Raw genomic sequence first — 16,496 nt, forward strand, 5'->3', positions numbered from 1 at the left:
CACCATTGATCAAATCCTGGCCAATTCTGAACTTTATATTTACATTTCAGTGCCAGAGATAGTATGCAATAGTGGGACAGCACAACACAACACAACGAAATGGCAGCCCGGCAACAGTCAACCTATTGAGTATGACATCCAAGCAGGTATTTTTTTCATCATAGTCATTTGTTTGCTGAACTTTTTCTTTAACACATTTTAATAGTACATTTGGAGTGATGCTCACTTATTCAAAAGCGCTTAATACATTCCCTCTCCTGAGTCCCTGATCTTGCCACTATATTTGCTCTTTAGTAATCTATTAACACAAGTAGTCACTGAAGGTCATTACAGATGTCATCTATCGAAAAGTCAAAGTGCTTCTTCAGATAATCAGAGCATGCTATAGCACAGAGGCAGGCCCGTTCTGTCTGTACCAGCTCCCAGTTAGTCCCACTCCCTTACTCTTCTTCAGAGCCCTGCAGATGTTTCCCTTTTAAATGTTTATCCAATTCTCTCTTGGATGTCAATATTGAATCTGCTTCTGCCATCCTTTGTCAGTTTAAATCTTAGCAATTTGCCCTGTTAAAAAAATGTTTCTTCATTCTTCCTCCCAAAATGAGTCACTTCACCATGTTAAATTTTAAATAATCTCCATATTAAATTTTATCTTCCTACGTACACCCATTTCACTCAAGTTCAGAAAGTCTGTTACCATCCTCAGGACTGTTTAATACATTTCTAAATTTTTGTATCCTTTGGTAATTTTGAAATGATGCACTTTGGTCTAGTTAATCAAACGTAACTTGCCTTTAACAAATCCATGCCACCTTGCATTAATAAACCCATTATTTTCTAAATACCAATTAAACTTTCTCAGATTGCTGTTATTAAAAGTTCTCCCACCTACAACATCGGGACTGTCCCTCTGTCCTTTTATAAACAGGGTAGCATTTGCAACCCTCCCATGCTCTGGCAAATCCCCTCTATCCAAAGACGATTGGAGGATTTTGACCAGATCCTCTACAATTTCCAGGCTCACTCTCCTCAATAGTCTCAGACGGACTCCAGGTGGACGAAGTGACTTTCCTACTTTGAGCAATGCCACCTTTTAACTACCTCCTCTTCATCTACTTTTATCCTCCCGATTTCTGGACGTCTTTACTGGGACGTTGGCAACATCTTCCTTAGTGAAGATTTCAATTGCATAATTATTCCAGCCAAATGCAATGCAGCCAGGATTTAGTGATTGAGCAGGATGTCCTGCAGCCAGGACCGAAACAGAATTCAAGTCCGTATGGGCTGTTGGCAGGACCTGGGGCAGCATCTTAAAAGATGGCTACCAGCACTGTCATCCAAAAAAGAATGGCAGCCCACCTCCTCAGAGCTGCTGGTAGAGGGCTGACAGTTCAGCACCCAAACTGGACCATATAAAACAGTGGCTACCAGAACAGGTCAAAGGTTAGGAATCCTGTGGTGAGTAACACACTCCTGACTCCCCAAAGCTTGTCCACCATCTACAAGGAAAATTGAAGAGTGCAATGGAATACTCTCCACTTGCCTGTATGAGTGCAGCTCTAGAATCATTCAAGAGGTTTGACATCAACTAGGACAAAGCAGCCTGCTGATTGGTACCCCGTCCACAAACATTCACTCCCATCGCACAGTGGTAGCAGTGTGTACTATCTACAAGATGCACCACAGCAAGTCACCAAGGCTCCTTGGACAGCACCTTCCAAACTCATGTCACTGCCCCTGGATCAAAATTGCATCAAAATCCTGGAACTTCCTCTCTAACAACATTGTGGGTGTACCTGTACCACTTGAGCTACAGCAGTTCAAGAAGGTAGCTTGCCACCACCTAGAATCATAGAATTGCTACAGTGCAGAAGGAAGCCCTTTGTCCCATCAAGCCTGTACTGACAACAATCCCACCCAGGCCCCATTCCCATAGCCCCACACATTTACCCTGCTAATCCCCCTGACACGAAGGGTTAATTTAGCGTGGCCAATCAATCTAACCTGCACATCTTTGGACTGTGGGAGGAAACCGGAGCACCTGGAAGAAACCCACACAGACACGGGGAGAGTGTGCGAACTCCACACAGTCACCCGTGCCGGAATTGAACCTGCATCCCTGGCACGCTGAAGCAGCAGTGCTAACCACTGTGCCACCATGCTGCCCTTCTCATGGGCAATTACATTTGGATAATAAATGTTGACTTAGCCAGTGACACCTACATCCAGTAAATTAATTAATTTAGTAAAAGCACCACAAATTGAGGGGGCCACTGCTGAGGCTACAGGAAGCACAAATACAGGATAATTTGACAATGCTGGGATTGGGGAAGTCCTAGCCATTGGAGGATGTGCCCTCCAGCAGTACCAACGACATGTGGGTGGCCATTGCCACTGGTGGGGGGTGCCAGGGCAAAGTGCCTCCATGGACTGACTTCCCTTTCTGGGAATCTGCTGGGAGGCTGCCAGGATTTCCAACATAGTGGCAGGCCCTCCTCATGTAAAATGCTGGATGTGGCTATTATTTAACCATATAATTGATTTCATTGGCCCTGACCAAAGCTGGCAGCCATGCGACTGAGGTTGCTGCCACTGGTAATACCCAGTGGTGGTGGGAAGATGTCAGACTGTCGTCCCAATGCCTTCCACCACCATTCTACGAGGCCTTCCACCTCCTCTCACAGAGAGCCAGCAATATTCATCCTGTAGTGTAAACCCTTCAGTCTCTTCACATGTCGGTGATGTACTCGAGGACTTTTCAGATCAGAACTGTAAACTGAAGATGACATGAAGGCAGACACAGACTTATTGCTGTACGTTGGTCATGACAGAGTCATAATCATAAAGTTAATAGAATACTAAATAAAGATATAAAATAAACTAGAGTGCAAGCTTCTTGTATTTTCAATTACCAAAATACAAGAAGCCCTAAAACCTATGGAGAAAAGAGTCACAAGGCTGCTGTATGCATCAGAGAACTAAATGTGAACCAAGACTGGAGAAGCGTGCCATTGTTGCTCTTAAGAAGGGCTTAGAGGTGTTATCACACAAATACTTAAATTAACAGATAAATAGGTGAATCAAAACACTGTAGCAGAAGCACAAGATGGCACAAGGTCAAATCAAAGAACAACAATATTAGGACTGATATAAGAAACTACTTCACACAAGCAGGAATCGGCATGTGGAATAGTTGCCCCTGAGGAGTGTGGAGGGTGAAAATCCAGAAACCATTCAGAGAAATATTTGAAGCAGAGGCTTAGCTACAGGGCAATGAAGAGAGAATGGGGACTGGGATTAGTCTGGGATTAGTAAAATAAAACTGACATCACCAAGACTGAGTGACCTTCTGCTGTGCTTTAAACGGTTTCGCGATACGGGGTGAGGACTATAAGCCTTTTCTGCATGGATGTGTTTAGATGGACTGTATAATCTTTTTCATCTATATCTGTCTTGTGATCTTATCAGCATGTCCCAGTTTATTATTTTGATGCGAGTTTGCCACTTGTAGCACTTCCTTCTCCAAGTGCGGAGTCGATCTCTTCATTTTCAGTTTTTTTGGTTTAAACTCTCTGCATTGTTTCTAATAGTCTGGTTGTTGCCATGACTATCTCAAAGGGTTAACCCTTGCTGGACGATGTTCTACATTATGTTGGATGGTTGGGAGGTGAGCTCCAGGCCTCGAAACTGATTAGAAAATCTATGTGTTGTGGTTGAGAGATCAAGGGGGGAGGTTGATGAATGTCATAGCAAAGGTTGGCAGCATGGGAGGGGAGTGCCCCGCATCCCAGTCTCTGATTCACTGATCAAGGTTGCTCTCAGTTCATTAACTTTCTGCTAAGCCTCACGCTCAGTGTGAGCCGAGTTCAATTTTCAAGCCTATCAGTGCAATCTGGTTGCATTCCCACACACTTTTACTGCTTTACTATCTTTGAACATTTCATGCACAAATATTGTACCATTTAACCCTTTCAGTAGTCTGGTTTGGGACAACTCATGTTTATCAATTGATGAACTATATGTATTCAGCCAGGCCTGTTACTGTTCATACTAGAATGTGAATGTTTCTCTCTCTCCCTAAAGACTCAGAGTGCAGGCTACTGGTCTGAATAATTCTACATGTTACAGAGAAATAATCTGTAGTTTGAGTTTATTTATTTAAACATTAAAAATGATCTCCATTGTGCCAATAAATAGGCTGCTCTGTTAAGCTTGCAAATTTCTTATGGCCCAAAAAACAAGGCATAAAGAATTTTCCTATGGAATGATGAGAAAAAGAGCTGAAATATTTCTCAACCCGTCCTGAGAGCAGTCGGACGATGTCTGCAGTATCTCATCCGGCACTGACCACACAAATTTCTGGCATCATTTGTAGCAGTTGAAAATATCTCCGCCGTATAATCATATTCCTCCCCTGTCCTTCTTGTTTGTTTAGTCTCTTGCTTTTTTTCAAATTCATCGCAACCGGAGATTAAACCTGGTGCAGACTTTAGCAAAGAACTGGCACAGATGCAATGGAAGAAAGAACTTGCATTTATTTAGCACATTTCATACCTCAAGATATCTCAGTACCAGCAGAATGCAACCACTATTGTAATATGGGAACTGTGGCAGCCGCTTTGCACACAGGGTCTTGTGTTTCTTTTCAGAAATACTTTCTACCAGATTTTTTCCCTCCTGTAGAAGATATTAACTTCTTGCCAGCGCTCAGTACCATGGCTGTCATCTAGTATCTCATCCATATAGCCATTCTTCATGCATGAGCCAAGGCAGTGTATATCAATAGATTGGCGAACATAATAACTGAGCCACATCTCATCATAGAAACTAGAAGCAGGAGTAGGCCATTTGGCCCTTCGAACCTGCTTTGCCATTCATCTTGATCATGGCTGATCATTGAATTCAGTTTCCTGATCCTCCTCCCTCCCCCCCCATATCCCTTGATCCCTTTAGCCCCAAGAGCTATATCCAATTTCTTCTTGAAGTCAGACAATATTTTGGCCTCAGCTACTTTCTGTGGTAGTGAATTCCATACATTCACCACCCTGTGGGTGAAGAAATTTCTCCTCATCTCAGTTCTAAAAGGGTTACCCCTTATCCTCAAACTATGACCTCTAGTTCTGGACTCCCCCACCATTGGGAACATTCTTCCTGAATCTACCCTGTTGGAAGTTTATAAGTTTCTATGAGATCCCCTCTCACACACATCACTAGACAGTGATCAGGAATACAATAACGCTAGCTGATTTTATCATTCTTGAGGACAACCTTCTCCACCACATTTGAGATCAGCAGCTTCACCAAGGTTGGAAGTCAAACCTAGTGCAGGCATTAGTAAAGAACTGGCACTGATGCAATAAAAGAAAGAAGTTGGATTTATCAGGCTTCCTTGCTTCAAAAGCAAGGAAGCAATAGTAATGCAGGGAATGTGGCAGTAAACATTTCACACAGCAGAGCAGTGAGGTAAATGACCAGGTGATCTATTTGTAGTGATGCTGGTTGAGGGACAAATGTTGACCAGGTATTGGGGAAATCTCCCTGCAGTTCTTCAAATAGCGCTACAGTTACATCCAGCTTGAGAGGGGCCTCAGTTAAATGTCTTGCCCAAAAGACAGCACCTAAGACAATCCCTCGTGCTATACTGGCGTGTTAGTCTGTCTGCTCAAGTTTCTGGAGTGGAACTCAAACCCACAAACTCAGATAAGACTGTTGCCATCGAGCTGGGGAGGGCTCCTTGGACTTCAATTCTTCAGTGAAACCTTCCGTTCTGTGTAATTGGGACCAGCAGAGTCTGTCGTAACAATCAGAAGAAGTTTTTATGTCAGGATATTTGTCACTGTTGGAGAGATGAAACTGTAGAACAGGAGGATGTGGATACAAAAAAATTCTCTATTAATAATCGGGCACATTGTCAATAGTTCTGTGTCCCAAGGGTAAAATGTTGGTGTTATTTTCTCACGTTTCCTCTCAGCCCTGTGCTTTAGATTGGAGTCAACATGTTCACAGTGTAAACACTGGTTCGCTGGGTGGCTGTATCTTGGTTTTCTTGATTTTAAATGACAACATTTCAGAAAGCATGTGGTATTTAGTGAATGAAGGCGATCTAATGCAATTAGAATTTTAACAAAGTAACTCAATAAATCTCTGTAATTAGCAAAAAAAACAACATTCAAACGATAACTTCACGGAGGTTTAGCACCAATTTGCAAACATCTGTGCCAGTCCTGGCTGGATAGGTGGTTAACGATGTATAGCTTAGGAAAATTGTGTGTAATTATATGTCTGTGACCTAAAGCTTACTGAGGCAAATTGACAAACTATGAACCTGATATCCCAGGAGTGATTCCCAAACATTGAGTTTCTATCTATAAATGTTTTATTGCAAAGAAGATATGAGGGGCGGAATTTTACCGATGCACCCACCCTGGAATTGAGGCAGGCGAGGCTCACAGATCGGCATTCCCCATTGGCCTTGGGTGCGATCTTTCAAGCCTCAGGCAGGCGAGGCGGTAAAATTCCAGTAGAGATGTTCGTTCTGAAGAATGGAACATTTCCCACAAGAGCATCAGTTGTTCCTGGATCAGATGTGCTGCAGGAAGCTGTCTCCACTCAAGGTTTCTCAATCTTGTCAGGAGAAAAGGGTTTAAAGTTTATTTATTAGTCACAAGTGCATTAACATTGCAACAAAGTTACTGTGAAATTCCCCTAGTCGCTACACTCCAGCACTTATCCGGGTCAATGGACCTAACCAGCATGTCTTTCAGAATATGGGAGGAAACCAGAGCACCCGGAGGAAACCCACGAAGACATGCGGAGAATGAGCAAACTCCACACAGACAGTGACCCAAGCCAGAAATTGAACCTGGATCCCTGGTGTTGTGAGGCAGCAGTGCTAACTACTGTCCTACCATGCCTCTATTTCCCTGGATGCCCCTGGCTGCACCATGGTGACAATGTTCTTCTTCCCACACCAGCCAACATGTATCCTCTCAATGAGATTTGCATTCTCAGCCAAATTTGGGACAGTTTTACGCTGGGAACTGGCAGAGACTGGCATGCCCTGTTATCCTGACCAGTTCTGTTAATAGAACATAAGGATATCAGATGGAATCTGTACAGCTTCAATATGTCTAAAGCAAAGGCAGCAAGCAATTTCCCCAAAAGCCAGTCTTGGGTGAACAGAAATTGGCTTTTAACAAGTATTTACTGTAGCCTGTAGGTCTCTGTGCTGACACTGCGTCCTGTGGAATAACGCGTGGCAGAGAGATAATAAAAAGCAGCGATCCACAGTTTCTGTTTTGTGACCTCGGGATAAACCAGCTTTGTTTACATAATTTTGATGTGAAAATATAACATTTCTTAGTCACAGGACACCCAGTTCTAACTAAATATGGTGCAGAAATGTATAATGAATTATTTTATTTATACCTCACATTACTGATTAATAATTTAGGAATGATTCCCTTTGATATAACTCAATTTATTTTAAACATTTGGATGAGAGACTGTTGACCCCAGGCGCATACATGAACAAGATGGGAATGGAAGGATGCGGACTCCATAAGTGCATACGGTTTTAGTTTAGGCAGGCATCACAATGGGCATAGGCTTGGAGGGCTGAAGGGCCTGTTCCTGTTCTGTACTGTTCTTTGATTCAGAGCACCAACGTTCTCCACCTTGGAACAGTAAGTGGCACCTTCATCCCAAGTGACAGAAGCGCTTTGATTTCTGCCTGAAATCATTAGTCGAGTTCTAGAATTCTAGAGCTCAACTTGTCCTGGCCTCCCCATGCCAACCACTATAGTTAAGAAAGCCCACCAATGCCTCTGCTTTCTCAGAAGTCTGAGAAAATTTGGCATGTCAGCAACGACTCTCATCAACTTTTACAGATACACCATAGAAAGTATTCTTTCTAGTTGTATCACTAGTAGGGCTCCTGCTCTGCCCAAGACCGCAAGAAACTACAAAAAGTCGTGAATGTAGCCCAATCCATCACGCAAACCAGCCTCCCATCCAATGACTCTGTCTATACTTCCCGCTGCCTCGGCAAAGCAACCAGCATAATTAAGGACCTCACGTGCCCCAGACTCTCTCTGCCACCCTCTTCCATCAGGAAAAAGATACAAATCTGAGGTCACGTACCAACCGACTCAAGAACAGCTTCTTCCTGGCTGCCATCAGATCTTTGAATGGACTTACCTCGCATTAAGTTGGTCTTTCTCTACATCCTAGCTATGATTGTAACACTACATTCCCTCGTTTCCTTCTTTATGAACGGTATGCTTTGTGTAGCGCGCAAGAAACAATACTTTTCACTGTATGCTAATACATGTGATAATAATAAATCAAATCAAATCAAAAAGAAGTGCTCTCAGCCTAGAATACAATAACTGTAATAATGGTTGCATAGTCCTAATGCCAAATATCCTAAAATTGGATTGGACAAACATTTCACTCATAGCATCATGGACAGACCCAGTGTATTACTGCAGCCATACAAACAAAAAATTCTAATCTGATCCTCAGTCTGTGCTCGGTTAGCTGATTTTGCCCAGACAGCAGGCAACATGTTACAATTGGTCTTGAGATATGTAGTCTGCAAAGGGGAGAAATCAGCTGTAAAGGTGTGGTGATGGGTGTGATGCTTTTCTCATATGAGTATCCTTCCAAAACTGACTGCACACTTAAGGATTGGCATTTGAGCGAGGTACCAAAACTTAACTGGCACTCAATCCATTGCATGAGTCATGACATCTCAGACTGGATGGTTGGGAGTTAGGTAGAGAGAGATATCAGCGTTGGCTAACGAGTTTCTATAAGCTTTTTCACAGCCAGGATTCCGAGCTATGTCAATTCCAAGATGGGGAAGCGTTAGGGTTTAAAATCTAACCACTCCCTACAGGACAGAGGGAAGAAATACCCAGCTACTCGCACAGTTCTGGTTCTCTGCTTATGGATAAATATTGGCAGAGGCTGATTAGTTCTTCCCTCCTTGGCTGTGGAATAATGCATTAATAAAAGATACCTGAAAAAAGCAGGAAATAGGAAAATTCTTAACCAGACAAGCTGTTAAATGTTAACAGTGGTTCAGTTGGTAACTCTCTCAGCTGTAAGCCAGAGGCTGTGAATTCAATTCCCACTCTAACGACTTGGGCACACAAATCTAGGCTGACACTCCAGTGCAGCACTGAGGGAATGCTGCACTGTTGGGGGTGTTGACTTTTGGATCAGATGTGAAACCGAAGCCCTGAGCTCTTAGACGGATATAAATGCGTGGGCAGCAGAGTGGCACAATGGTTAGCACTGCTGCTTTGCAGGACCAGAGACCCGGGTTCGATTCCCAGCTTGGCTCACTGTCTGTGTGGAGTGTGCACATTCTCCAAGTGTCTGTGAGAGTTTCCTCTGGGTGCTCCAGTTTCCTCCCACATTCTGAAAGACATGCTGATTAGATGCATTGACCCGAACAGGTGCCTCACTGGTGACTCAAGGAATTTCAGAGTAACTTCATTGCAGTGTTAATGTAAGCCTTACTTGTGAGTAATAAATAAAACTTTAAATGATCCCATGACACTATTTCCCTCAAAAACAGCAGTGAACATGATGATCATCTGGTCATTACCAGATTGCTGCCATGTTTCCTATGGTACAACAGCGGCAACATTCCAAAAGTACTTCATTGATTCTAAAACGATTGGGACATCTTGTGATTATGAAAGGTATGAGATACATACGGCCTTTCTTTCATATAAAACCACTAATTTTATTCTCCTTTTTCTAAAATGTTCACTGTCTCTTCATTACAATACCTTATTGTTTCTTTCAGGGCTCCAATCTTCTTGCTAAACGTTCTTTCCTGTTAACTTAGCTCGGTTGGCACTGTCTGTCTGTCCTTCATCTGCCCTTATTCCAAAGGCTGACTGTACGATGAGCAATCTCTCTCCACTGATTTCTATTCTGCGCTGCCTTACTTGCCTTTCCCATAGAGATGCAAATTCACATTCAGATGTTATCCATCCATGGCACCTTGGGTCTTCCAAGTCTTTTGCTTTGCATTACCTTCTAAGTACTTCTCTCCCATTCACATGTCCGCATATGTGAGCTTCCTTGATATCAAACAAGCTCACATATTCGGACAGCAGCTTTTTCAAGCACTCACTGTTTGTCCCCTGAGCCGTCCATGATACATGTCCATCTTTCCTTTCAAATCTTAGCTGAACATTGTCTTTCTTCTTGATCATCCAGCTTTCATAGCTGTACATTGTCACCAGTCCCACAAAGGCTTTCACAAGATGAATTTTTGTTGTTATTGAGATGTCATGGCTTTCCTGTATTCTTTTAAGTGAGTCCCTAATGCCGTGATCCTTGTTAGATCCAGCCCAAATTTTTCAGGTCAACTCTATGGGCAGGAATTTCCAGCCATGCTCACCCAACACTGGAAAATCCCACCTGAGGTCAACAGATCTTTGTATGGTCCGCCCCAGCCTGCAGCAGGCAGGACGGGAAAGCGCCTCCCCATTACCTTCCAAGATGAGTGACCCAAGATAGCAGAAGGTATCAATCTATTGGCACTAGTCTTTCACCATAAACTGCCACATCCTTTCTTCACCAGGCCACCAGACTAACTCTGACCAGAGGTTTTTCATTTCTTTTTGTTACTTCTGTCAACAAAAATGGCAGCACGGTGGCACAGTGGTTAGCACTGCTGCCTCACAGCGCCAGGGACCCAGGTTCAATTTCTGGCCTTGGGTCACTGTCTGTGCGGAGTTTGCACATTCTTCCCTTGTCTGCATGGTTTTACTCCGGATGCTCCAGTTTCCTCCCACAGTCCAAAGATGTGCGGATTAGGTGGATTGGCCATGCTAAATTGCCTCTTAGTGTCAGGGAGACTCCCTAGGGTAAATGCCTGGGATTATGGGGATAGAGCCTGGGTGGGATTATGTTCGGTGCAGACTCGATGGGCCGAGTATATGCACTATATGGTTCTAAGAACAGGAAGTTGGTTGACCCTTTTTCCAACATTCCAAGTTCAATGATTCACCAAACTGCCTATCTTTTTTCTTTGTTCATTGGCAGACACTCTTGCTGGGCTCAAATGGCTAACAATCCTAACGGTAATAGGTGCAGATGTTTGCTGGGAGCCTCAGGCAAGATGATGAATTAGCCATTGTCTCTGGTTGTTGTGTAAATATATCTTCAGTGCCTCGTTCATTAAAGTATAACTCCTCTTTGTAAACCTATATGAAACAACTTTAATTTAAAACATACATCTAAATGTAACTAGTATCCATTTCTTTTCTGTGGATGAATATCAAGAACCTTGAATCACAAGAGTAAGGCAATAAGAATCACTTAGGTGCTTTAAAATTCTGTGCTGGGGTGAGGTTGACAGTTATCTGGTGCATAGGGAGTTTTAACATTGTTGTTCAAAAACACAAATGGTTTTGATAAGTAAAGGAGAAACTGGCAGAACGTTGATTGGTAACCAGAGAACACAGATTCGAGATAAGAAAGAACAAAAAAGGAAATGAGGTGAAATGTTTTTAATGCAGCAAGTTGCTATGATCTGGAATACATTGCCTGAAAGAGTAGAAGAAGATTCAATAGTAATTTCAAAGGGGGAATTGGGTGAATACTTGAAGGGGAAAAATTTATAGAGCCATGGAGGAAAGACAGTGGAGTGACACAAGTTGAATAGTTCTTGCAAACAGCTACTGCAGACCTGATGGGCTGAATGGCCTATTTCTGTACTATATGTTTCTGTGTCCATCTGTTCCAAACACAGCGATTCGTGATGTAAAGCTATCCCTGTAATGTGCCGGTCTGCTTCTAAAGGTCCTTTTTATTTCCACCCAAGCCACAATGCAGTTCCTATTTAATACTGATTTATTTATTGAGTTATATTAAAAGGAAGCAAGTCTAAAGCTGGTCAGAGGCTTTGAAGAGTCAGACAAATTTACAAAGATAGTTGCACTCAGTCTATCACTATATGGTTAAAATTCAATTAGATCAAAAAAAATCAAAAAAAAGCTACACATTCTGGGTAACAGAAAAACTACACGCAAAGCTCTTGGCACAACATCAGGAAAAAGGATTTGCATCAAACTGACAGATTAAAAAGGTATGAGATTGGATAAGTGATTACTTGTGAGAATGTTTTCCAGTTATTGAGGACACTGATCTGCATAGAGTTTGATGTTAGAATTGATCTCTCTAGCAGGTGTTCATTGACCTCTCAGATTTCAGATGGCGTATGCCAAAGCAGACACTTGGAGAATATGAAGTCATTTATGTAGCTCTCATCACCAAACTGTAGGAAAACATGATGCAGCAAGGTAAATCTTGAAGCGCAGCTACCATTCGGAACAGGGAAAATCCCAGCTTTTTAGTGGCGCTGGTTGAGGTAAGAATGTTGGGAGGACATCAGGAGAAATTCATTTAGTCCCAAGGGATGTTAATGTGTGTCAGAGCCCGACCAGGATCTCAATGTCTTGGGAAAGGGTATCCGAGCAAATCAGTATTAAAAAGGAGCCTAACCATCTGACTCAATTTATTGGGAGGTGGCACAAGCCATGTGAAGGTATTAACAATCTCTCTATTGCCAGTTTAGTGGTATTTCTGTACCCTCTTCTCAGGGAGGCAATCACCCACTCTGATTACTTCACCCCTCTGTTTAGCAGATACAAACCCCAACTTATCAACTGTCTCCATTGTACTGTGGTGATCAGGACCTTTTCATTCAGGACACACATGTCAGCTGTGGTTCATTCCGAAGAACCCTACTAGCTGAGTTAGAAGATAATAGTTCAAGTTCTGCCTCTGAGGGAATATTAAAAGAGGCAGGTTGGTGGCGGTGGTGAAGGAGACTACAGGGTCATGAATGTCTGGATTCTGCTGCCTCCTGTAGAGTTTTCACAGCCTACCTCCCCTGAGTATCTTTCTCCACCCAGATATCAGCCTGATTGACAGGTTTGACTACTGGTTGGATGGGGAGAACTCCAGAAGAGGCCACAGGAGCAGGAGTCTCCGATCTCCAAAGTTGGTTGGGGATCTTGGTGGGGATCACAGGGGTTTCCAATCCTCTGCCTCAGATTTCTTTGTATGGGTGGGTTGTAGAGTGGAAAGCAACCTTCCTCCTCCTGACCCACAAGAAGCGCTGACTTGGCATTTAGCATTACTTAGAAGCTGCCCTCAACTCTAATTCAGTTGCTGACTATCCAACAGTTTGGGAAATCCAGCTGCCCACTGTAAAACCTGCAAAGCAGGCTAAGCCCAAAACTGCATTCCTCATTGAAGCATTAATAATGACTCCCCACCTCCTGGGAACAGTTTAGCTGCCTTCCCTTGGATGTGGATGTTCGAAAATTTTAATATCTGACCCAAGCTCACCTCATCTGTTTATTGTGATTAAAACTGATCCATAATCTAGGCTAACACTCCACTGCATTACAGACAGAGTGCTGCACTGTCAGAGATGCCCTCTTTTGGATAAAACTGTTTGCCAAGGCTCAATCTGCCTCTCAGATCCATGACACTATTTGAAGAGAAGGGGAGTGTGTCTAGGCCAACTTTGTTACCTCAAGCAATAACACAAAACAGTTTATGCAGTCAGTTAGTTGAATGTTAGTTTGGTACCATGTTGTGTGTAAATTGGCAGCTGCATTTTATGACATTACAAAATGAATACAATTCTAAAGGACTCGATTGACTGTGGAGTGTTTTGCTTGTGAAAAGTATGATTAAAATTCATGTTCTCTCTTGCTCTGTAAATCACACCATATTTTTGCAGCCATTACCTATCTGGGGTTCATGCTATCATTTATCATTATGGGCAGAATTTAATCCTCCCCCCACCGAGGCAAGTTTGGAGGCAATGTTGCGGGGGGGGGGGGTACTTAATCAGGTGGATAACTTCCCATCTATGCCCTGATTAAGTTTGGGGTGGGCAGGCTCCTGGACAACTTTCCCATCCCACTGCCAATTGAGGCAATGCCCACAGGAACTCAGCCTGCCTCTGTTGGTATTCACATAAGAACTAGGAGCAGGAGTAGGCCATCTGGCCCCTAGAGCCTGGTCCGCCATTCAATAAGATCATGGCTGATCTTTTTGTGGACTCAGCTCCACTTACCCGCCCGCTCACTATGACCCTTAATTCCTTTAGTGTTCAATATTGTATCTATCCTTGCCTTAAAAACATTCAATGAGGTAGCGTCAACTGCTTCACTGGGCAGGGAATTCCACAGATTCACAACCCTTTGTGTGAAGAAGTTCCTCCTCAACTCAGTCCTAAATCTGCTTCCCCTTATTTTGAGTCTATGCCCCCTAGTTCTAGATTCACCCACCAGTGGAAACAACTTACCTGCTTCTATCTTATCTATTCACTTCATAATCTTATATGTTTCTATTAGATCTCCCCTCATTCTTCTGGATTTCAGTGAGTACAGCCCCAGTCTACTCAGTCTCTCTTCATAAGCCAACCCTCTCAACTCCGGAATCAACTTAGTGAATCTCCTCTGCGTCCCCTCCAGTGCCAATATATCCTTTCTCAAGTAAGGAGACCAAAACTGTACACAGTACTCAAAGTGTGGTCTCACCAGCACCTTATACAGCTGCAAAATAACTTCACTGTTTTTAAACTCCATCGCTCTAGCAATGAAGGACAAAATTCCCTTTGCCTTCTTAATTACCTGCTGCACCTGCAAACCAACTTTTTGTGATTCATGCACAAGGACACCCAGGTCCCTCTGCACAGCAGCACGCTGCAATTTTTTACTATTTAAATAATAGTCCATTTTGCTGTTATTCCTACCAAAATGGATGACCTCACATTTACCAATATTCTAATCCATCTGCCAGACCCTCATCCACCCACTTGGACTATCTACATCCCTTTGCAGATTGCCAGCATCCTGTGCACCACAGGACACTGAAAGTCTGCTTTCCCAGAAGTGAGCGAAGGGATGGGGCAGTAGCCATGAGGAAAGCCCAAAAGTTCTTTGTTTGTGTCTCTCAGAGAAGTCCCTTGTCAAGAACTCAGAGCCAGTATTGGGAAAGGGGATGTTTGGGATTCTCTGATGCTATTGGGAGGTCACTAGTGGTTCTGCCGCAGGAAATGTTTGGGAAACCCTGATATAACTGATGTGGAATTAAAACATCAGCTTCACTTGACGGCTGAGGGTGACACTCCCCTGCCCTGTCTCCGACCACCCCTCTCCCCTGCCTTCCCCGTTCCCACAAACTCCAGTTGCAATCCAGATCCTGCCCTCACTCACCTGTGGATTGGGCCCCTCACTGATACTACGTTTCTGGTTGGTGCACTGATGCCAGCTACCACTGCTCCCCCAGTGTAATGCCCGCAATGCAAAGCTGATGACCTCTGTTTGCGATTGTAGTCCGATCCCGGGAAAGGCCCAATGCTAACCAGTTAATACAACAAGCCCTCCCCAGAGGAGGTGACACCTGACTGTCACTGGCTGTCCAACCAGTGAACAAGAGTCCTGCCACCAGGGTTAAATTTTATCCAGTATACGTGAAGAGATTTCTTGTGTCAATCTTAGATTTGCATTTGTCTCCTTGACTATCTGACACTAAGGGGCAATTTAGCATGGCCAGTCCACCTAACCTGCAAACCTTTCAGACAGTTGGAGGAAACCAAAGCACCAAGAGGAAATCCACAGAGGTACAGGGAGAACCTGCATACTCCACACAGACAGTCACCCAAGAGTGGAATTGGACCCAGGTCCCTGGTACTGTGAGGCAACAGTGCTAACAACTGTGCCACCATGCGGTCTTCACTGGCTCCGGGTATGACAGTACCTCATTTTTAAGACCCTTATTCTCGTTTCCAAATCCCTCCATGACCTCATCCTTCCCTATCTTTACCCTCTAGACCATACAAGCCTTCAAGGTCTCTGCACAGCTCTAAGTCTGGCTTCCTGAATGCACATCTCTGATTTTATATGCTGCATTGGCAGATGTGCTTTCATCTGTCAAGACCCTAAGCTTTGAAATTCTCTCCCAAAACCTGTATGCCTCTTTATCTCCCTCTCCTGTTCTGTGATGCTAATAAAATCCTACCTCTTTGATCAAGCTTTTTGGCATTCTTCCTGATTTCTCCTTATGTGACCTGATGTCAAAATGTTTTTATTATCGCTCTTGTTAAGTGCCTTCAGACATTTTCTTACTATGTTAATATGCTATATAAAGGAAAGTTGTTACTAACCTAGAGGCTTGGACAAATAATCCTATGAATGTTGCATCGTTTTCATTTTACAAATATATATTTGACTGATTCCCAGGGAAGTTGGCAGCACTTTTTATTTTGTTTGAATTTTATTGTTGTTACTGAGGGAGACAAAGAGAACTGGAATAAGGAATATTAGTTATTAGGTGAGGTTAAAGTAAGAGGAAATGGAGTAAGGTTTAATTTAGGGTTACAATCTATGTTTGTGAATGCACAGGACATGATGAATAAGTTGGGTGAGGTGTGGGTGCAGATAACC

General features: G+C 43.3%; 1 protein-coding gene across 4 annotated transcripts in view; it reads left to right on the forward strand.

Annotated features, from left to right (window-relative positions):
- Positions 1-16,496, forward strand: part of bcas3 (BCAS3 microtubule associated cell migration factor) — an 891,691-nt gene that overhangs the window by 651,176 nt on the left and 224,019 nt on the right. For 2 of the 4 annotated variants that reach the window (XM_080210581.1, XM_080210583.1), the window contains one exon: positions 51-146. The exons of the other annotated variants lie outside the window; for them this stretch is intronic. In XM_080210581.1, coding sequence (XP_080066707.1) covers positions 51-146 — 96 coding nt within the window. The remainder of the gene's footprint in view (positions 1-50; positions 147-16,496) is intronic. 4 annotated transcript variants of the gene reach the window in all.

The sequence above is a fragment of the Carcharhinus amblyrhynchos genome, chromosome 23, assembly GCF_965287045.1.
Source record: "Carcharhinus amblyrhynchos chromosome 23, sCarAmb.v2.hapA, whole genome shotgun sequence".
Lineage (NCBI taxonomy): Eukaryota > Metazoa > Chordata > Chondrichthyes > Carcharhiniformes > Carcharhinidae > Carcharhinus > Carcharhinus amblyrhynchos.